Source organism: Symsagittifera roscoffensis, chromosome 1 (assembly GCF_963678635.1).
Source record: "Symsagittifera roscoffensis chromosome 1, txSymRosc1.1, whole genome shotgun sequence".
NCBI lineage: Eukaryota > Metazoa > Xenacoelomorpha > Acoela > Convolutidae > Symsagittifera > Symsagittifera roscoffensis.
The window spans coordinates 19,312,086-19,334,931 of NC_087062.1; the positions used below are offsets into that span (position 1 = coordinate 19,312,086).

A 22,846-nucleotide genomic window follows, 5' to 3' on the forward strand; every position below is an offset into this window, starting at 1 on the left:
TTCATCACTCATCGTCAGTCTCTGAAACGTTTTAATAAGTTTATCACAACAATTAGGTCTTAAAATTCACCCCCTCTTCCAAATTTAAATATCAGTTTTGAAAAACTATTTTTTACGCGGTTTACGCAATTTTATGGTCTAACGAGTGGTTTTACAAGGTTGATTATGAAGACCAAATATGTTTGTCATGACCTAATTAGTCGGCATGTCAATTTTCATGACAATCGGACAATGTGAACAAAAGTTTTACTTGTAAGTTTTTGCTGGGGGGGGGGGGGGGAGCCAGTTTGAATTGTGGATTGGAAAGTTGAAAAGAGCCAAAAATGTTAATATGGCCAATTTACATGGCATGTTTACTAGAAAAATTAATAAAAATTGGTCTTTTTCTCAGATAAATGATTTTTTTAATTTGTGACATCAACCTGTTTTAGTTGTAGTGTCACAAGTGAAAGGCCCATCGTGAAAAATCTATATCGGTCCCAGGCATATACGATATCATAAAGAATAATTGTGGTGGATGTTGGTGGGCATTGTCAATAATTGTCAATTGGTGGGATCAAGTCAATGTGGGATCAAGTGTTGGTGGGATCAAGTCAATAATTGAGTGGTTGAACAGCACGTGTTTAATTATTGGAACTAATTGAAACTCTTCTCGCTGTAACTATTGTACACATCTTCTGGTAAATATGTCGAGTAAAAATTGATTGTTTTAGACGTTCATGAATGTTTTGTGTCAGAATTAGTGTGGAATAGTTAGCCCTTTGCATTGAAACTGAGTCTCATTGTTTGGCGGAATGCGACGCCTGTACCTCTATTGTGATTGTAACCATGTCTTACCACAAAAATTACGAGTCAAGAAATCGTGGCAGCAATGGGTATGCCACTTCAAATAGTACGTACGGCAATCACACGGGTGTGAGGCAGGGTACTATTTCGAAGCCGCCCTTTGAACGTGTTCAACAGACCGAAACCAAACAGAGGCCTCCAATCCCTTACAGTAGTAACTCAATAACAAGCCATTTGAACAAGCAGAGGAATCGAGAACGAGAGGCCGATTTGAGTCAACAAAATTTTAACCATGCTTATTCTCGATCAGTTCAAGTTCACACCGAAGACTATGTGAGACGGGGAGAACTAGCAAAACAAGAACTAATTGCGAGACGGGACGAGTCCTCTAAACGGGAAGAGTCATTAAAACGGCAAGCATTGGAGAAACAGCAAGCGGCATTGAATATATACCCTAGCAACGAATACGATCCATCGAACTACCGTGGCCAAAACCTCGCTGAGCCTTTTGACAGTCGTGAGCGAAATTTTGGTGCCGCAGAGTTTTTCAACGATAGTAGAAATCAAATGACCAACGACGGGGGTCATTTTTATGAAGGCGGAGCTGCGAGAAAAACTGCTAATTTCGCAAACTTCTCGACCACGGGTACCGCTAATGTTGCAACGCCTAATTCTGGGTTGTATGTTAGAGATGGAGTCACAATAGAAGAGGAAAAGAGTAGAAGTCCGCACGAGGATAGGAGGCATAAGTCCAGATCGAGATCTAGAAATAGATCGAGATCTCCCACACCCTCGAGTCCTCAGAGTGGAGAAAAACCGCCTTCCTATGTAAGCTTCAAACATTTAAAAGATCATGTGGCTCTTCCCCCCCCCCACCAACATTTTAATTTCAGTTTTAATAGCACCTTGTGCGTTGTCATAATGTGACGAAGTTTTGCATGGTGAACAAACTAACTATTGTGAACAAATTTGTTCTTTATTCCTTACATTGTAACATCTGACTGCTCTTTTTCCTCCCCCCCCCATCTGCAAATTTTTATATTTGAAGTTACTGTTCACTTTGTCCGATTGTCATGAAAATTGACATGCAGACTAATTAGGTTATGACAAACATATTGGGTCTTCATAATTAACCTTGTAAAACCACTCGTTAGACCATAAAGTTCATGGCTCTTTTTCCTTTTCCCCCCACCTCACACGAGCTTCAATATATTAGTGTAACGAGTGGTTTTACGAGGTTGAGTATGAAGACCAAATATGTTTGTTGTGGCCTTATTAGTCTGTATGTAAATTTGCATAACAATTGGACAATGTGGTCAACAAATTTACATGTAAAAATTTGCAGGTGGGGGAAAAGGAAAAAGAGCCAAGTTCATGTTTAAGTGAGGTGGGGGGGGGGGGGAAGGAGGTATGGGAGGGGGAAACTTTCCCTCAGCTTTCAAATTTTTTATAGTCGTTGTCAGTGTAATTATGGCTAAACGCGTAAGGATGTTCTTGGAAACTACCCTTCCAAATCTGAGATTTTGGTTTCAATCGAAATTACAGGTTGCGTGAATTCCTTCTGCACAACGTTTCTGCATACTATTTTGTACACAAAAAGCTATGATTCTTGGAATCCTCAAATTTTTGATTTATTGACCGTTTTTTGGACTTATATCGCTAACTATCCTGCCAAACTTGATATCATAGGTTTAATCAAAGCAGCAGGTTGTTGAAAGCCTACCTGTATAACTGGCTATGCCCAATTTGTTTAATAAAAAAGTTATGGCCTTCAAAAAAGTCTAAGTTCGAAACTTCGACAGTTTTTTGGAAACTTTTTGACTTTACCCGAAAAGTATCGTGCCGATTCTCAGGTTTTGTAAGAGAAATTTAACTCCTTGGGAAAATTGTTTATCTCAAAATTAATTTTTCTCTTCTCACTTATTTTAGTAGAAAAACAACTAAGGTTTTAGGCAAAGTCCAATTTTTGAAAACACACTTTTCGTGCCGCATCAGTGTAGCAAATTCATTCAATATCAAACATGTACCTCCAGCTTTAGCTGGGTCTGTAGTTGTTTTTATCGAGACATACGAAAATTTTGGTTCACCTTGTTTTTTTTCGACATCTAAAATGTGTTACATCGCAAGTGGTTACATCTAAAATTGTGTTACATCGCAAGTGGTGCGAAGCTCCGCTTCGCTTTTGAGTAAAAAATTGAAATTCAAAGGAGAGGGGAAGTGGAAAAGAGCCGAAGATTAACTAGGTGTAGGGAAAAGGGGCTCTTACACATCATACGGCAGAAGTAAGCTCTTACACATCTTGTATGTCAGAAGTATATGAAAATTGGTTCACTTGTTCATGCCAACATGTTTTATTGCGTTTTTATGCTCGCTGTTTTACGCATTTTTCTTTTTAATTGTTTGTTAAGCAATTTCACGGAATCGTTTGTGCCAACAGATAGTGAGCATAACTGCGCTTTATACTCCCGATCTAATTGAAAAGACGGAAAAGACCCGTTAACAATTTTTCATGTGCGGGTATGTCGACTCTTGAACCCCCCACCCCACACCAGATGAAAAAAATTAGTGTAAATATTGATTTACCAAGGTAGTTAGTATACTACCGGTATGCTAAACGTGAAAACTTGAGTTTCGATTTTATATAGCTCAAAGTTTATCATGAAAAAGTTTTTGCTTTTGGATCAACGGGGAAAAGTTTTGTCGGCTTAGTTAATGTTTCAAAATTTTGTTTTAACAATTTACTGCTAACAATTGTTTTGTTGGCATATTTTTCCTCAAAATTAAAATAATTTGAGACAAACGTTTCAAAATTTTGGATTTTTTTAAATTTTGAGCTCAAGACATTGAGAGCTTTCAGAAGATGAAAAAATCTACACCGAGCACAAAAATTCCGTCACTGTCTTTGAAAGTCGGGAAAAAAAACTTGATATTTTTACGGTAAATTTGAAAATGAGCAAGATGAAGTTTTCAGCAAAGTATTTGTTTTTATAAGTTGACGTTTCTAACTCTTTGTTACTGTTTTTCTTTGGGTTTTACCACGGGCTTGTGTGCATGTTCTACAGTTCGGAATTATCTAGCTTTTGATCTTTTTGAAGTGAGCATGCGTTTCTTTCATCACAGAATCGTTTCAGTCATTAGGCATATTATGAGTCTGTTAGACTGATGTCCGTTAAAGTTTCAATTAATTTAAATGCAAAATTATGAGTCAATTTGAATAAAAGATTTAAATTTAAATCAAGCCATTTAAAAAACTAAATTGCTCGAGCCGAATTGGATCCGACGACAGATTACACAGTTTATTTATGTCAATTATTTCCCATTTTTAGAATTCAGCGGAAACAGCAAAGAATCTGAGTCTTCACAACGAAATTAATAAATTTTTGTAGCAAATAGATATGACCGAAAAACTGCTTTCGATTTTTTTCTCGAACGTGCATAAATTATCCACAAATGGCGAAAAAACGGCAGAAAACATGAAATTGGTGAAGAAATTTTAAATTGTTTTGGTAAACTTTCTATTGAAATCAAAAATTTTCATAATATTTTTGAAGTATTTCAATTTAAGTTTTAATTTTCATCTTTTTAAATGGACATCACTGGTGTTTTAAACATCCTTTATATTCGTTATTTGATTGTTTTTATTGATGTTCTGTTTTTTTTTTTCGCTGGAAGGCTCGTAAGCTTCAAAGGCTTTGTTTATTGTAATATCGGCCTATTTGCCTCTCATTTTGTCTTTTGAAAGGTGAAAAATTATAGTTTTGATACGCCATGAGTGTTTCAATTGTTGCACAGTAAAAAAAACACTGTTTTTTTTTAAACTGGCGTCAGCATATTTTCAATTTAATTACCGGTTCTTAATTCTCATTTTAATACTATTTACACTTGCGACACGTATCTTAGACATTCTTTGCTCTATTCACTACTTCACGTCTCCTAACATCTTCCAGTAGGCACCGTTGCCTTTGCACCATTAAGTCTGGGGTATGATTCTCGGCCGGACCATGTTTTTTTGCATTATGTATGCAATTGAAAAAAATTCGGTTGAAATTGAGTTATCGGACTTTCGTTTGTCTGCTCAAAGTTTGTCTGCTTAATCGCCACATCACGGATTTTGCTTGTACTGTAGGCAACTTTCATTGCAATTGTATTCTAGTTTCAGGGGCTTAAGTTTTTTTCAAAAATTGTCTGCTTAGTTATCACATCACTGATTTTTCTTGTGCTGTAAGCTACTTTCATTATTGATTCAATTGTTGTTTGTAGTTTCTGATGGATTTTTAACCGTTAAATACATTTTTTTTACAAAATTGTTTTTTATCTGCACAAGGATTGACGGCTTTGTTTCTTCTTCGTTTTTTTTTTTGTTCCGATGCTAATTTAATATTTAATTGTCTGCCATGTTGCTGAAAATGAACTTCTATCAAGACATACTAACATGTGATTTTTGGTAGACCTACTTTTTTTCGGCTTCCTATGTTTTTTATCTTTATGTTGTATCGCAAGTGACGCGAAGCTCTACATCGCCTCTGTGGTTCACGCTGACGACTGTCTTATGTAGCATGATTTCTTCAAACTGGTTTACTTCAAGCAAATCGAGGCAAATATATGAAATTTTTTGTCGATCTCGTAAGCTTCAAAGGCTTCGTTTCGTGTATTGTTTTTTCAAATAATTTTTGATTAACCTGATGACATTCGCAGTGTGTTCCCATTGCAGACCACTGTAATTCAACAGCGCTCATAAAGTCTCATTATCTGTTAGATAGCTTGCCATGCAATTTTTAACTGTCAATGAACGTTGTGAAAGGCAATTATTTGAGATGTGTTGAATTTTTTCCGTATTTTTTACAGGAGCAAGTCCTAATAATTTCTGACGCTAAATTTTGGTATTTGAAGGCAAATTACACTTTAATTACGGAAGTGCTAATGGCGCGAAAAACACTCTAATGTCGAAGGTGGATTTTCAGTTTTTTTACCCTTGCAATAAGCTAGGGCATTGCAATCAGGTACAAGACTTTTTCCCGTAAACAATCCTGTTCACAGGACGCAACTGAACCCATCTCTACTTTGCTTCATATTCTATTCAAATTTCTTAGCGTTCCCGGTCAACTTAGCCTGGAGGTGACGAATATGCCTGTCTGTTTCAAAAATATTATGTTTCAAATATTCTGTGGGCCATATTATTTGTCTGCTTATCTGATTTCGGTTTAGTTGTCAAATCTTGGAATCCTTTTTTTTGCTGCGCAATTTTTTTTTCTAATGTTCCTTCCCGTGTTTGACTTACTGTTACAATTTGTATTTTTATCTACCTTGACTTGGTATTTCCGTTGATTTTTTGTTTGCTAAAACAATTCCTCGGCCCAAATTATTTCGGCCTATTTTTTTATCGGCCTAATGACCAAATTTTAGGTCGTTTCAACGCAAACACAATTTTACACTCCACTCTGCACTTTTCAATTTAGTTGTATGTGTTTACCAATCGGTTTGTTGAAATTTCTTTTTTTGTTTTGGAATTTTTTTTTCTCATTTTTTGATAAATTGTAGTTCTTTTCGGAAACTTCTACTCACTTTCCTAAAATGGGTATCAGTTGGAAGAACACTTACTCCCCTCTGTTCGTGCATTCTCCCCTGGAGTCTTTTTTACTACCCTTTTTAAATTTAACTACCCTCTCGAGTCGAAATTAAAGATTCAATCGAAATTAAAGGTTGCGTGAATCTCTGCTGCCAACAAAAAGCTATGATTCGAAAACTACCGGGCCAGTTCTCAGGTTGCGATTCATTTCTGCTTAAGGGGCCTTAACTTGCTTTTTGGCGGTAACAAGCTATGGATTTTGGAAAGTCTTTTGAGCGTTTTTTACAAAAAAAATTGACCGTTCTGGAGAATGTTATTGAAGGTAAAAAGTTGTATTGAATGAAGCGGTTGCGATAATTGTTCCTGTAGAAGCGTCTACTCCTTAATTTTTTGTAATCTTATGTTATCTCGACGGGAAAACTGATTATCTTGAAATTTTTCAGTATTCAATTATTTTAGCAGAGAAACATTTAAGGGTTTGGGCGAAGGTCAGTTTCTGAAATCACACTTTTCGTGCCGCATACCTCCAGTTTTAGCTGGGCAACTAGTTGTCTTTTATCGAGACATGCGAATTTTTTTTTAGTTCACCGGTTTTTTCAACATTAATTTTTTTTGTTTGTGTTGTATCGTAACTGGTGCGAAGCTCCGCTTTTCCTCTGTGTGAGATTTTCCTTACCTTATATAGGTCTTTACCTTATATAGGTCTTGCTGATTTTTTTCTCAGGAAAAAGTCTTAAAATATTGATGCACTTAGGAATATATGCACTTCTTGAGTTCAATTGAAATTCATCTGCTGAAAGTGACGTAAAAACGAACGTGCAAAGGGCGCGAAAGTTCATGAACGATTTCTTGTTTCGAAAGTCGAATTTAATTTTAAAATTTTTCGCGGAATAAAAACTGTACCTGTTGATCCAGTTTTCTCAATTTGGGTTAATCAAAAAAGCGCCACTCATAAATCGTTCTAAAAGTTCAAAGAGCTTAAAGGGCATCTATTTTTTTCTTTAAAATTCGAAAGTTGAGGTGTTTTTTTTTGTTTACTTGCGTTCATTACTCTTTTCCAATCTTCAGTTGGCTATGTTTTGAGATATTCATTTTTGGCTGTCGGTCGCTAAATTTTTCTAAAGACCGGCTATATTTGAAATTCGAGGGAAAAGCGCTCGCCGTTAAAAAGCAATTTTTTGGTGAAACTTTTCCAAAAATTGCTTTTATTGATCCTAGATACACCCCTGCCAGTCTTAAAATTGTAGGATACAACATTCTTTCGAGATCCTCGAGGGTGTCATTTTTTCTTTAATTTTTTGATAAGTATTATGTTTACCATTGATTTAACTAATAATGTTTCAGGAGGAGTCTGTTACCAGAGGTACAGTGGGGTTGGAGAACATGGGAAATACTGTAAGTGTTCTTGTTTGTATTGAATAAATAATTAAAGCAAATTTATTGTAATCGGGTACTATACTTTTTTGTTATTTAAAAAGAACTTTTCTAGCATAATTCGCATGTCACATGTTTTTGCTTCATAAAGAGTTCAAATCCGATGACGGCTTTTTTTCTATTTAGCCTAGAAGTAACGCACATGTTTGGGACGATTGAAAGAAATATACTTCTATTCGTTTGTGGTTTCGCCTTGTATACTTTCATTGGTTTTCGTCTTCTTTTCATTCACTGCTACGCAGTTTTTGTGTTGTATTGCCAGTGGTGCGAAGACCCACTTCTCCTCTGTGATACTTAATTGGTCGAGCCTGCGTACGCTGTTTGAATCCGAATGGTGCTAATTGCAAATTATTTTGTTGGCGTAAAAAAAAACGCGAAAGGCTTTAGAGCAGTTGTTATCCCTCGAACATTGTTGCTTGTTTGTAGTGCTACTTCAGTTCTGCAGTGCAATGTATAAGCAACACCCCCCAGCTCAGAGACGTTATAATTGGGGCCCAGTACCAGATCCAGAACAGGTGTGAAACCAAAGGAGCCATAGTAGCAGGTAAGACCCCATTCTGTTTTTACACTTGAGGAATATATTTGCGTATCTTAATTGAAAATTGAAAATAAATGCCTAATAAACTAACTTATCGGTCAAATTTGGTTGTTATCGAACATTGGGTGATTCGCTTTATCGAAAATTGAGGAAGAATATGCGTACCCTCTGAAGCTGAGCGCTTCTCTACGTAAATCATTAACATACCTGACATATGGAGTTAAACATGATGCACCGTGCTTACTACTGCCTCTCTTTAACGAAGGATATCTTTAACGAAGTGTTGGTTAGTATTTTCTTAAAGTTTTTTTTGTAATTGAGTTATCTTCTTAGGGTTGAGAAATGTACTAAAAGAAATTTGGTGCTCGCCACGACACATGAGCGCAATAAGGCCGAGAGAACTGTTCAAAGATATCCAAAAGAGCAATGAGCAGTTCGAGGGCAAGCGACAGCAAGACTCGCAAGAACTGCTTCTATTCATGTTGAATGCCCTAAGCGAAGAGACGAACAGGGTGAAGACGAACGCAGAGCGGGAAGCGGGTGCAGGCAGAGGAGCCGCAGAGAGGAAGGACTCGAGAGCTCTCATCAGACCCAAATCAGTGTGAGAAAAACTTACATCATGCATCGCTATGATGGAGATTTTATTTGGCGCTCTCAGCTTGTCTTTTTGTTTATACAGTCCAAATTTTGAACTTTCGAAAGCTGACGAAGACAGAGAAATATTCGAACGTGATTAGTTGGAATCAAATGAATTGCTAAATTATTGTTTGTTTTGCTTTTGATTGGATATGTGGCACTGTTTAAGACGTAGTGAAGACTCTATATTGGTCTTGGTGATTCTTTGCTTTTTTTCTGGAAAAATTCCTAAAACGCTCTAATAACTAAAGATGTGCATTCATACATCTCAATGCATTTATGAATGCACTTATGTATAAATGCAATTTTTGAGTGCAATTCAATTTCCTCTGCTTAAAGTAAAAAAAGTGCTCTCCAAATACGCTGTGGTACTTGTACAGCAACCGGCCTTACTTTTCTTTTCTAGAGCTTCTCTGGTGCAGCAGACCGCTGAGGCTTCGTGGCAGAAGTTTCTTAAGCAAGAGAGCAGCTTCGTGACCGATGTGATTGCGGGACAGCTAGAGAGTTCACTTGAGTGCAAAGTGTGCGGACATCAATCGAGGACATACGAATCATTTTTTCAACTATCTCTTCCCCTCCCAGACAATGTGAGTGGAAAAATAGAGTATTATTTTTGTTTCTCTTTTCGTGAAACTAGTTATCGTAAAACTTCAAATGAAATTTGGCACGACTGCTTATACAAACAGACGTTGAATTAAGTCCCCAGGAATTCGAAATTTTTATGCATCCATTTTGGCGGTCTATCCATTAAATACTTTTTTTGCAAATATACACAAATTTTGAGGGGGGACGAACAAACGGTAATTTTTGATCTGAACTGCTGTTCCTTCAAAAAATTAGCTGTGCAGAAAATCTTTGAAAATTATGGTCAAATTAATTTTTTGACAAATCGAAATGGTTGAGGATAAAAGATAGCCTAAATTATTCACGCTTGGTCACACGCCACATGTAACTCTCACTCAGTAGTCTACTGTGGGATCTGAGGAAAATTTGAGACGACTTGTTAAGCTATTTTAGCCTTAATTATAATCTTATTTTGCCACAGGCTATTGTCTGGCTTGAAAAAGGAACTTTTTTCAGAATTATGGCGTAGATCTAGACGAGTGCTTCAAATTAATGTGTGAAGACGAAATCTTAGACGGGGACAACTCTGTAGTAAGTAACACTCTACCCTTCAATTATAATTTTCTTAATGGTTCTGTACGAAGCTATTTTGGCCGATTGATTGTTTGTGATATTTAAAAGTTGGGATTTTTAAATTGATATTTCGAAGTTAATGAACGAGCTTTTTTTTTAGTTTTTCAGAAAATTTTTCATGCTCAAATTTGATGTATCGCGGGTTGACTATTATGATTTGCTTTCAATTTCAATTCATTTTCATCTGCTAAATGTTTTTCAAATTCAAAGAACTTAATCGTGATGCATCTTTGCTCGGAATTCAAAAGTAGACAAATTCTATCAAAAAAGTTGCTTTTTTCGCTTTTCCAGTTAATCGACACTTTTCCTACAGTCTGTTAGATGTTTTTACACTTGCGAAGCAAAGTGTGATAGTACGAACTTTCTTTTTTTCCCAAGCTAAGTCGCAAATGAAGGTGCTACTTTTGGTGGCTCTTTTGAATCGGTAGGCTTTTTACTAAACAATTTTACTTTTGAATCGGTGTTAACTTTTTACTAAACAATATGTGCTTTGACATTTGTTTAGTAAAAAGTTAACACAGTTGATGCATTTTTAATTCAAATGAACCGGAAAAAGTTATTTGTTTCAAAAAGCTGTAATATGATAAAAAGCTTGATTTCAGAAATTTTCCAACTCAATATATCTCGAATTTTTTTGAAATGCAAAATTTATACATAATTTGGTTTTATGCTTTTCAGTTTATTACATGCACAGTTGTGTCTTTTTGTCTTTGATGCTACTGTTGCTGCATCGAATTGGCAATTCATTAGCATAAGTAGCTGCGTTATTGGTGGCTAGTTTTTGGGGATTTAAGCATCCGTGGCTGAGTGGTTAGTGCGTGAGACTCAAATTTCACAGGTCGCAGATTCATATCCGACACGTATCCGTGTTTTTGCATATTCGAGGACTCTTACTATTTTTTTATTTCACTTGATAGAGCTGCTTTTATGGCCGTGTTTTTGCAAGTGTTTGTGAAGCCCAGCTTCGGCAACGTGTCAGATTGTGTCCTCGTGCTTCTTGTTCCTTTCAGCATGCACTTTCCGAGATCAATTTTTACAGAACGCTGGCCGTTTTGACTTGTATGTAATATTTTTAAGAGTTGATGAACGCAGTGAAGACTCTTATATAGGTTGTGATGATTTTTTTGTTTCACGCGCAAATTTGATTTAGTTCAGTTCCTTTAAGAAAAAAAAGGCAACTCCACCAGCGAACAGGAAAAGCGTAAAGGCCACGAAAAAAGTGACAGACTTTTTGTTTAAAAAGAAGAATTTAATTGTCAAAATTTCCAGCCGAATAAAAATTGTACTTATTGAACCAGTTTTGTCCATTTGGTTAATTTTATCAAAGAAATATCAATCATAAATTGCTCTTGAAATTCGAGAGCTTTGAGGCCATGTATTTCTATCTTTGAAAACTGAAGTTTTTTCAATAAACAAATATAGATTCTTTCTGCTTTCTTGCGTTTGTTGGATCTTTCCCAACTAGCTGTTGCCTGAGTTTCTAAACTTGAAGTTGGATTGATTCAAGTGAAAATTCATTGGCTATCGTTGTCAGCGTAATTTAAAGTTTCAATTTAAATTTTTGACGATTGAACAAATGTTGATTGTTTGGTTTGGAACTGTTTTTTTGGCAAGTAGTTTGTTAACAGTGCTTTGCCAGAAACCAGGAAATCATTTCGGTCGACATAAAATAAAAGTTGGCCGAAAATTGATGTCATGAAATAACACCTTTAGGTGGTGAGTGTTTTTTTTTGCTAGCAGTTTGTTTGGCTAGCGATATCGTTTGGCTAGCAATAAGTCAGCTCTAATTCAATAGGAACGATTTTTTGGCGAGTAATGTTACTTAAAGCCCATTTCCAAGTAGTATTTAAATGCATTAAGTAATTAGTAGTTTTGAGAAAATTGTAGTTTTTTGATTTGTTTCTGGTTCAGCTAAAGGTCGAACCTTGAACTGAACCTATATTGTTCTATGTTCTGCTTTTAAAATTTTCTCTTTTTGAAGAGTAATAAACATAGTGAGTACTCTTATATAGGTCTTGCTGATTGTTTTAGGAAAAAGTCTTAAAATTTGTTCACCTAAAATTTGTTCACAGTTTTGATTTTTCGCGGTTTGACTTGTGATTTTTTTTAAGTTCAAGTCATTTATATTGTTAAAAGGAAGGCAAAATCCACTATCGAACAGCATAAGTGTAAAGGTCACGAAAAACGTGATCAACTTCTGATTTCAAAAATGGAAATTAAATATCAGATTTCCCAGCGAAATAAAAGTCTCACGTATTGATCCAGTTTTCTCAAGTTGGGTTAATTTTAACAAAAAAGTGTCCAACATAAATTGTTCTACAAATTCAAAGAGTTTCAAGGCCATCTTTTTTTTTCTTCGAAATTCAAAAGTTGATGGCTTTTGAAAAATAAGTCAGTTTTTTTATTTCAGTTTCCTTCGTGTTCATTGCTCTTTTCCAAGTGTTAATTGACTATGTTTATCTGTTTGCAGTGTTTTTTTTTGAAGTATATCAATATGATTTATGTTTTGGCTAGTTGATATCTTTTTTTGTTTATCTTTACGCTCGCGATTAGCCAGCGTTATCAAAACAACAACAAGTTTTCCATTTGAACAACATGTTCAACTGATGACTGAATCACTTCTTTCTTTTTTTTTGAGCAGAAATTTGTTTGGAATAGCTGCTTTTAGTTATTTTCAAATTTTAGTGTTTTAAACCAAATTTTAATTAGTAAAATTTTACAGTTTTTTTAATTTTCACCCCAGTTGTTTTTCTCGGCTTAAAAGGTTTCGGCTTGTAGCTCATAGGCTTAACTACCTGAGTGTGATAACTTCAATTCTCTGAGTGAACTTCACTGAGCGAGTTTCCGAACGTTTACTAACAAAGCTTGTGTGATAGTATTTCTTTTTTTCCAAGCTAAGTCGCAAAATTGTTGCAACAAAGTGTGTTCCTTTCGAAAGTGTTCATTTTGATTAATAACTAGCTATTGATTACGGCGAATGCTAAGGATATTTACACAGACTACTATATTACAAAAAGCACTTAAGCTTCAAGGTATCATGAATCTATAGCGTAGAGGCAGAGAAGTAGACCCGCATCAACGTAAAAGGGTTCGAACCTGGGCAGGGTCGGATGTTTTAAATTGGTAAATTTCTTTTTTTTTAAATTGATTCGTACTGCTAATGCGTCATAATTGGCTTGCGTCACTTAGCAATTGTGTAGACTCATAATTGGCGTGCGTCAATTAATACTTTTTGTTGACTCAAAGTTTTACTCATTCAGTTTTTCCCCAGTAGCGTTATGGGTCATATTTTTGCTTGCGTATGCGAAGTGCAACTTCGCCTCTGTCTGTAACTTAAAATTTATTGCTTTTTCAATTGTCAATTGAAAAAGCAATAAATTTCAATTTATTGTCAATTGTCTTTCTTAAAAAATTTGCCTCAAGTTCCCTTTTTGCAGTTGTGTGAGAGATGCAGGAAGAACAGGCCGTGCAAGAAGAGCCTCAGAATAGAGAGTCTTCCACCGGTGCTCATAATTCAACTGAACCGATTTTCAATCGACTTCCGGAACAAAATCGACATCCCAGTTGAGGCCCCGATGGAGAATATGTGTCTAGTGGAGCATATGACCACGGCGCATAAAGAGTCAAGCATGCATCACAGTAATTCCACTGAGAAATTGGATTTTTAGTGTTGAAACGAGCTAGAAAAAAAAACATTTTTAATTTGTAAGTCAAAATTATCATTTGACTAAAAACTGACTTTGAACAGACTACCAATCAGTATAATGAACGATGAAACGAAGCTTAGCAGTTTCAGCTGAAATATATCTAGATGAAGAGTGACTATTCAAATCAAGTTTGTCTTGAAAGCATCATAGAAAATTGTATGAATCTTCTAAAATGAAGATCTAATCACGACTGAAAGGACTTCAATATAATATATCACTCGAAATATCTGTCGTTTTCCTGGTACCAGATTTAGCGTTGAAAATTTTTACAAACCAAATACAGAATTTTTAGAAAAAATAATGGTGGATCAAAGATTAAGATGTTTTTAAGTGCTAATGAACGAAGTGATTTTTAAAATAGGTTTTGTGAATTGTTTTTATTTATGAAAAAAAACCCTATTTTTATTAATGCTCATTTTAATATTTTGATGGCTGAATTTAAAGCTCTTAACTTGTTAAAAAGAGGGCAAACAATGCTCGAGGAAAGGATTTTTGCTCTGAGCTTTTTTAAATTGCACTTGTGACTTTAAGGAAGCGTGAACCCTCCCTTGTACAGACTATACGCTGTGATCGACCATATGGGATCACCTAAAAGTGGTCACTACATCGCCAAGTGCCTCGTCCCCCCTGCGCCTCCACCCGAAGTGGCAGAGGGGGGCAAACAGAGGAACACACTGGTTCTAGCTTCACAACCAATGACCAACAGCAGCAAGGTGAAAGGGACTGGCACAGTGTCAGAACCGGGTCAAATAAGATATCCGACGCCAAAACAATGGTGGAAGTTCGATGATGACTAGTAAGATTTAACAATTTGTTTAATACTTTTTTTGAAATTTTAAGCGTAGAAATCTTACCAAATATCTTATGTTGTTAAAAAGTAAACTTTGAATATAAAAAAGCCAGAAGGCTTTGAACAGTCATTTAGTCCGAAATTTGTATTGTTAAACGAAAATTTTATGGTATATTTTAGCGTGCTGCCAATAAAAGAGACAGACGTAGTGTGTAATAACAATTACATTCTCTTTTACCAAATTGATACCAACACGTAGCATTGGACATGAAAGATGCACCCCATGTTTCAAAAGCAATCAAGCATTTCTTTCGAAGTGGAGAAACTCAAAAGAGCTCTCAATCGACAGGCTTTGAACTTTTGAATTAGAAAATTGCGATTAGCTTGCAAGACTCATCCAGCTTTCAGCTTTTTGAAAAGCTTCTCATTGTATCAAATAATTGTAAATACCTTCATTTTGTAAGTTATGTTCCATATTGTCTAATAGGTTCTCAGAATATAAATTGAGTAAGTTGCTGGCGGCCATTTTTTTTGGCAGAGACCATTTTTGTTCCGTTGCGACGTTCGAACAGTAACACAATATATAACTTCGTGTAGCTTTTTTCTTCCGAACAATTTCGACTTTGTTTAAGAACATTTGAAGAAATTTTTAATAGTATTTCAAAGTATCGACGACCTGAGATCAAATACAAAGATATTCCACCTGTGATTTTTTTTGAAGCTACGGGGAAACAAAAAACTGGTTTGTAAGTGAAGGGGTTAGCCTTCACCACATGAGGGTTACGCTACACCATCATCAGCACCGACATATAATTCTCACACATGTGAAGAAATTGAATAAATTATTCATAAAGCTTTAAAACAAATTTTAACTCAACGAATGTTTTATTGCAATAAATTGCTAGGCATTTTGAAGTGCCAATAAACTTAAAAGTGTCTAAATTTCATGAGGAATATGAAAATAACCTATGGATCCAGTGCTCTCTAATTGGGATACTTTAGCGAAAACAGTGCCAATCATAAACGTGATATATTTGTTTCTTCAAAATTTGAAAAAAATCAAATTTTTCCAGTCAACATATTTCGGCTTTGTTTTATACGCTTTTCCAACTGTCTGTTGGCTATTTCTAAAGGTCGATGTAAGTAGTGGAGACTCTTATATACATCTTGCTGTTTTTTTTCAGGAAAAAACCTTAAATGCTCTCATAAACTACAGAATTGCATTTAAATATTACTGAATGCACTTAGGTCTATATACCATTCAAATTCATTTGCTAAAATTTGGTAAATTGCGCTCTCCAAGTACGATAGTTGAAATGGCCCGAAAAAACGTGAATGAATTTTAGATTAGAAAGTGGATTTTAAATTCTAGATTTCCCAGCAGAATAAAAAATTAACTTATTGATCCAGTTTTTTTTTAAATTAGGTTAGTTTTATCAACAATTTGGCAAACATAAATTGTTTAAAAAATTTTAAGTGCTTAAAGATCTTAATATGTTATTTTTCAAATTTAACAATTGATTTTTCTTTCAAAAATTAACTAAAAAAAGGGGTCCTAGTGTCAAGAAAAACCGGTTTTGAATTTTGGTCTATTTCGAGAAATTAAAACGAGTCTCGCTTTACTCGCTTCAAGTTAGACAAGAAGTGCTCATTTCGCTTGAGACAAAATCTATTATCAGCTGGTTTTGTAAGCTATCTTTAGTGCTTCCTTTAAAAAAACGTTCTGATCTTTTTGTTGTTACTTGTAGTGCTTAAACGGAGACCATTGATGTCGATTATGTCTAGTCTAACGTTTTGCGCCTTCATATAGTGATTTCATCACACCACGCAGCTAAAACGACATTATTTTGAAAAAAGGAAAACGAGATTTTTCGTAGTTTCTTTATGGATGTGGTTGGAACGTTCTGTGCAACTCGCAGAGCAACCGGCGCAATCTGTTTTTTTTGCTTTCTTTAAAAATCTATAAAAACTTGTTCACACCAAATTTGATCTTCGCGAGTCTGTTAATGGTAAAAAGCTATATTGCATCTCGGTGGAAAAATTCTACCTATATCGTGGAAAAAAATTTAGACGAATAGTTCAGTTTTTTGAAATGTTGACTGGTTTTTGGAAACTTAAAGATCTTATCGATATCTACCCTGCTAAATCTGCAATTAAGGTTTTGGGGAAAATAACAACCTGAAAACGTATCGCCTGGAAGGGCTAATTCTGGCAAATTGGGCAAAGAATCAGTTTGGACTGAGGACTTAGATTTGAAATATCTGACATTTTCTGACAATGACAATCTGAAGATGACAATGACTTCACATGACAATTCTGAAATTCAGCAATCAATCAAACGGAGATTCTTAAAAGATTTCTCTTGCAAATGGTTAAAGGGAAGTGCTCATTTTGATGGCACTGTTGATGCATAGTAACGCCAGTTTAATAACGTACAGTCTTCAACTTATCAATGAAATTTTAACTCGGGTTTAAAATAAAATTTTTCTAGTTTTTCTGTGAACTAAAAAGGCATGTCTGTACGGCAGTTGGCTCTACTTCTTGGGTATCCGAGGATTGACGTTCGAAACCCGTTGGAGCCATTTGTTTTTCAAAATCATTCATTTCCCCTTTGCAACCTACTTTTTGGCGTTTTTTCGAGCGTGTTTGCGAAGTGCAGCTTCGCCCTTGTGTAAAGAGTAACAAATAAGAACACAGCCTTAGCTGGCTTTTTTGCTTAATTTTCGCTAAAGCGTTTAACTTTATTAAAAACGTCTAGCATGAGCATTTGGTCAAACTCAAACAGTTTTAAAGCCACACATTTTTTGTTTTGTATTCGGAAATTAAAATTTGAACAAAAATGATTTGTTTTTTTTTTGTTTTCTGTGCCTTCAATGGAACTTCTCTAACTTTGTCTGCTGGCAATGATTTTGCTCAGAAAACAAATTATAACACGAGCCAGCGCTATTGTTTTAGTACGAGTTAACTTTTTTCCAAAGCTACTCGCACAAATTATTGGTCAACAAACAGCTTTTTTATGCTATCGTATGCAATTTAATAGCTTGTATTTTATCCGCTTGCGACTAGTGATTTGGTGTCTGAAAAACGCTTTGGCGCAGTTGTGAGGACATCATTCACTACTTCTGGAAGTCAGTCGAGGATAAGAATTCTGTAGAAGACAATTTTTTCTACTTAGCAAAGTAAACGTATCAAGACATTCATTCAGGTCGCCAAACTTTTATAAGTTTCTTTAGATGTATGTTTTTGCATTTTAAAATTGTTTACTGTTTTTTTTGCCTAAGTGTAGCAGCTTCGCCTCTGCCCAAACTGCAGCTTTGCCTCTGTATGAATGCCTTGTTTTTGTGCTTCAAGCTCCAAACTCAATTAATCTGAAATTTAATCTGCTGTCTTAATTTTATCCCAACCATTGAAAATGGGAAAAATTTTATTTAGAGCATTTCAATTTTTTCTTTTTTTGTTTCACACATACAGTTACGTACCACAAATAATCCTTGAATTGGGTCGAATTATTTATCAAATAAAAACGCTTTCAATCACGACTGGCAAAACGTTAGAAAAAACTTGCCAGAAGTGGTTTTGGTGTCGAGACAATTTGGTTAACATTGTTAAGTTTAAGTTCAATTTTGACCAAGTAAAAAGATAGGCCGAAAAAATTTTTTTTGTTGATTTTTAGTTGAATGAGTTTTGCGCAAATAAAAAATATTAAGATTTTTAGGCCTAAAAAAGTTGGTTTTACTAAAAAAAAAAAACTTATTTTGGGAGCTTAATTTAGCTCCTTTGACAGAAATTTTTTTCCAAAATTTATAAACAAATTGTGCAAAAAAAAATTTTTTGTTTTCTTAAAATTTTTCAATTTAGAAACTTATGACAAAATTTTGTTATTCCTTTACTGTTGTATGACTAGTGTTGTTAATTACGACTAATTGACTAATTGTTTACACGTTTTATAGTTTTTTTAATCACATTAAGCTCTAAAAATTTTAGATCAAGCTTATTTGAAGACAATAAATAAAAACAAGCTCTGCTGTAAAACCATTAAGAGTGAAATGATTTACAAATGAAACACCAATAATTAAATGTGTATACAATCAAAGAAATGTGTAAAAATGCTAACCTACTTTTTTAATGACCTGGTTAACTCGGAAGTTTTTTCATTTTTTAGCTTAGCGTTTCGACCCTTGAAAAAGTTGAGGAACTTCTTTGTGTTTGTGTGTGCTTTAGTTTTTTTCTTTTAGTTTTCCACACAAAGTCAAGTGCCAAAAAACATCATAATGTCTCGTTTGGTATGCCATAATAGAGCTTCTTTTTGTCGTGATTTGCAAGGCATTTAAAAATTTTCAAGAAAAAAAATCAGAGTATTGAGAAAAACTGGTTCTAATTTTCATTTTTCATTTCAATTTTGAGCAAAAAAGCGATCGAGCAGGCTTCCAACTGCTGAATTAAGCTTAATTTAAGCCCTGAAAACTTTTTAATTGCAAGCAAACTAAAACAGTTTTTTGTTGTTTTTAGTCTCAATTTGGGAACCTAAACTTCAAAAAATCATAAATTTTTTTTCATTTTTTAAACTTTTTCTAGACAATTATCTAGAAAGAATTTTATCCAATTGCCTTTCATTTTATCAGTGTCGAAAAAGTCTAAACTATAGATTTACATCAGATCCTTTTATCACACTACGCAGAAAAAACTACACTAATTTGAAAAGAACAATTTTGTTTTGTAGTTTATGGTCGGAACAATTTGTGCTACTTGCTTTAAGCGTTTTATTTGATCAGATGTTTGCTAAAACCTGTTGTGCAACGACCGAGGTTTTGCAAGCACCTGATCAGATTCAAAAATTAAATGAATGAGCTTGACCTTGAAAGTGGAATTAGATTAAAAAGAAAAGACAAAAAAGGATTATCAATCTAGAAAAAAGGATTCCACTAACAATAGCTAAGTCCTTGCTTTTAAACTCCGCATTTGCTAGATAAAAATTCAAGCTGCAGCTCATAATTGTTCAGTCAAGGACTGGTTTAATTCAGTATAACGAACAAAATAACCATTTTATTTATAACATTTTGGAAGTCCACTAACATTTTGCTGAAACCGCTTGCAGTTGCGGAATGCAGAACAACCAGCCATATTTGCTTATTGCGGATTCAGCGACAAAACAAATGTGCAGACAAAATTACGTGACAGGGAGAAATTTTCTCAGTGAAAGCCACTAACGTTTTAGAACATGTTGAAAGACTTGTCTCTGGAATCCAGGAACACACAGATTTCAAATTGTGCGCCTACCCAGTGCAAAGTTTGGCCACGTAATGCAAGAAGCAGAAAAAAACAAATAGCTTTTTAAAGAAAATTTTCAAATTTTGAACTTCAAAGAAATAAATATGACATCAAGGCTGTTTGATTTTCAAGAAAATTTTTGCAGGCAAAACAGGGCATTTAATACAGCAAATTGTTCTACCTTTTTTTGCAAGGGAATTGGGAAAAGGACTGCAATAAACAGTACTGATATCTATACAATCTTATATACAAATTGATTGATAATCCTTTTTTGTCTTTTCTTTTTAATCTAAAATCCACTTTCAAGGTCAAGCTCATTTATTTAAATGTTGAATCTGATCAGGTGTTTGCAAAACCTCTGTCATTGCACAACAGGTTTTGGCAAACATCTGATCATATTAAACGTTTAAAATGCAAAGCAAAGTCTACCAGAGAAAAAAAATTGACTGCTGCACTTACCCTGAATTAAAAAATGTCGAAAAGCTGTTAATATTGTAATCAGTACTTTTTGGTTCAACATCGGAACTTAATTTAGCTCCTTTGACAGAAAATGTTTTTTTAAAATTTACAAACAAATTGTGCAAAAAAATTTTTTTGTATTCTTAAAATTTTTCAATTTAGAAACTTGTGACAAAATTTTGTTATTCCTTTACTGTTGGATGACTAGTGTTGTTAATTACGACTAATTGATTAATTGTTTTTACGTTTTATAGTTTTTTTAATCACATTAAGCTCTAAAAAATTTAGATCAAGCTTACTTGAAGACAAAAAATAAAAACAAGCTCTGCTGTAAAACCATTGAGAGTGAAATGATTTACAAGTGAAACACCAAAAATTAAATGTGTATACAATCAAAGAAATGTGTAAAAATACTAACCTACTTTCTAATGACCTGGTTAACTCGGAATTTTTTTTTCATTTTTTAGCTTAGCGTATCGACCCTTGAAAAAGTTGAAGAACTTTTTTGTGTTCGTGTGTGCTTTAGTTTTTTTTCTTTTAGTTTTCCACACAAAGTCAAGTGCCAAAAAACATCAAAATGTCTTGATTGGTATGCCATAATAGAGCTTCTTTTTGTCGTGATTTGCAAGGCATTTAAAAATTTTCAAGAAAAAAATCAGAGTATTGAGAAAAACTGGTTCTAATTTTCATTTTTCATTTCAATTTTGAGCAAATAAGCGACCGAGCAGGCTTCCAACTGCTGAATTATGCTTAATTTAAGCCCTGAAAACATTTTAATTGCCAGCAAACTAAAATAGTTTTTGGTGTTTTAGTCTCAATTTGGGAACCTAAACTTCAAAAAATCATAAATTGTTTTTTCATTTTTAAAACTTTTTTCTAGACAATTATCTAGAACACACAGATTTCAAATTGTGCGCCTACCCAGTGCAAAGTTTGGCCATGTAATGCATGAAGCAGAAAAAAACAAATCGCTTTTTTGAGAAAATTTTCAAATTTTGAACTTCAAAGAAATAAATATGACTTCAAGGCTGTTTGATTTTCAAGAAAACTTTGCAGGCAAAACAGGGCAATTAATGCAGCAAATTGTTCTACCTTTTTTTGCAAGGGAATTGGGAAAAAGACTGCAATAAACAGTATTGATATCTATACAATCTTACATACAAATAGATTGATAATCCTTTTTTGTCTTTTCTTTTTAATCTAAAATCCACTTTCAAGGTCAAGCTCATTCATTTAAATGTTGAATCTGATCAGGTGTTTGTAAAACCTCTGTCATTGCACAACAGGTTTTGGCAAACATCTGATCATATTAAACGTTTAAAATGCGAAGCAAAGTCTACCAGAGAAAAAAAATTGACTGCTGCATTAAAATATGTCGAAAAGCTGTTAATAATGTGTTCAGTACTTTTTGGTTCAACATCGGAACTCAGACGAATTTACATTTTTTTCAATCAAGGACTATTCTTCATGAAAAAGAAGAAGTTGGTACCAAGCAAACATGATATCTTTCAAATAGCAAAAAAAACGCACCAAATAAACAAGGATAGCTGGTTACTGTGCAAGTAGCACAGTTGTTCTGACCATAGTCTGTACAAAACTACAAAACAAAATTGTTCTTTTCAAGTTAGTATAGTTTTTTATGCGTAGTGTGATAAAAGGATCTGATGTAAGTTTATAATTTAGACCTTTTTGGCAGTGATAATATTATACGCAATTGCATAAAAATTTTTGTAAAAAAATTGTCTAGAAAAAAAGTTTAAAAAATGGAAAAACTTTAAAATATATTTTTTCAATTTTTTACCAAAAATTTTTGATGTTTTGAAGTTTAGGTTCCCAAATAGAGACTAAAAACACCAAAAACTGTTTAAGTTTGCTTGCATTAGGCTGCTTTCAGTGCTTAAATTAAGCATAACTCAACAGTTGCAAGTCTGCTCGGTGGCTTATTTGCACAAAATTGAAATAAAAGTTGAAAATTATAACCAGTTTTCTCAATACTCTGATATTTTTTCTTAAAAAATTTTAACCAAATCCTAAACCATATTCAATTGAAATTGCAAATGTACCCTAATAGGGTTTGAAATAAATGAAATTTATTAATAATTCAGCGTTATAACCCATGAAATAATATATCTCATTTTGTTTTCATTTTTTCAGATTTTGAGATTAAAAAATTGTACATTCATTTAGTGTTTGCGATCGCAAAACTACTCAGTTTTTCAGTTTTTGAGATTCAAAAATTAATCGTCCTTTCAGTATTTGTGATAGGAAAGGTGTTCATTCGTTCAGTATTCGAGATCGGAAAAGTGTTCATTCTTTCAGTATTTGAGATCAAAAGGTGCTCATTCTTTGTGATTCAGTATTCGATGTTTAGCTGGTGAGTGCTTACTATAGCCAGTAAAGGAGATTGAACTGTTGACCCACAATTATTGAATTACTTTTAAAAAAAAATTCAAAGCGAAACTGTA

The 22,846-nt window shown here is 34.2% G+C and overlaps 1 protein-coding gene across 2 annotated transcripts; it reads left to right on the top strand.

Annotated features, from left to right (window-relative positions):
• The first annotated feature begins 716 nt into the window (after positions 1–716).
• On the top strand, positions 717–15,261 carry LOC134839725 (ubiquitin carboxyl-terminal hydrolase 21-like). Of its 2 annotated transcripts, XM_063855350.1 has the most exons (9): positions 717–1,614; positions 7,697–7,747; positions 8,213–8,330; positions 8,658–8,925; positions 9,367–9,547; positions 10,041–10,115; positions 13,595–13,796; positions 14,396–14,660; positions 14,835–15,261. In XM_063855350.1, exons 1-9 carry the CDS (start codon positions 829–831, stop codon positions 14,911–14,913), a joined length of 2,025 nt encoding a protein of 674 aa, XP_063711420.1. In that variant the 5' UTR covers positions 717–828; the 3' UTR covers positions 14,914–15,261. The 2 variants fall into 2 exon arrangements, with proteins under 2 accessions (XP_063711420.1, XP_063711428.1); XM_063855358.1 differs by lacking the exon at positions 14,835–15,261 and having other exon boundaries at positions 13,595–13,862; positions 14,396–14,492.
• Positions 15,262–22,846: the final 7,585 nt, after the last annotated feature.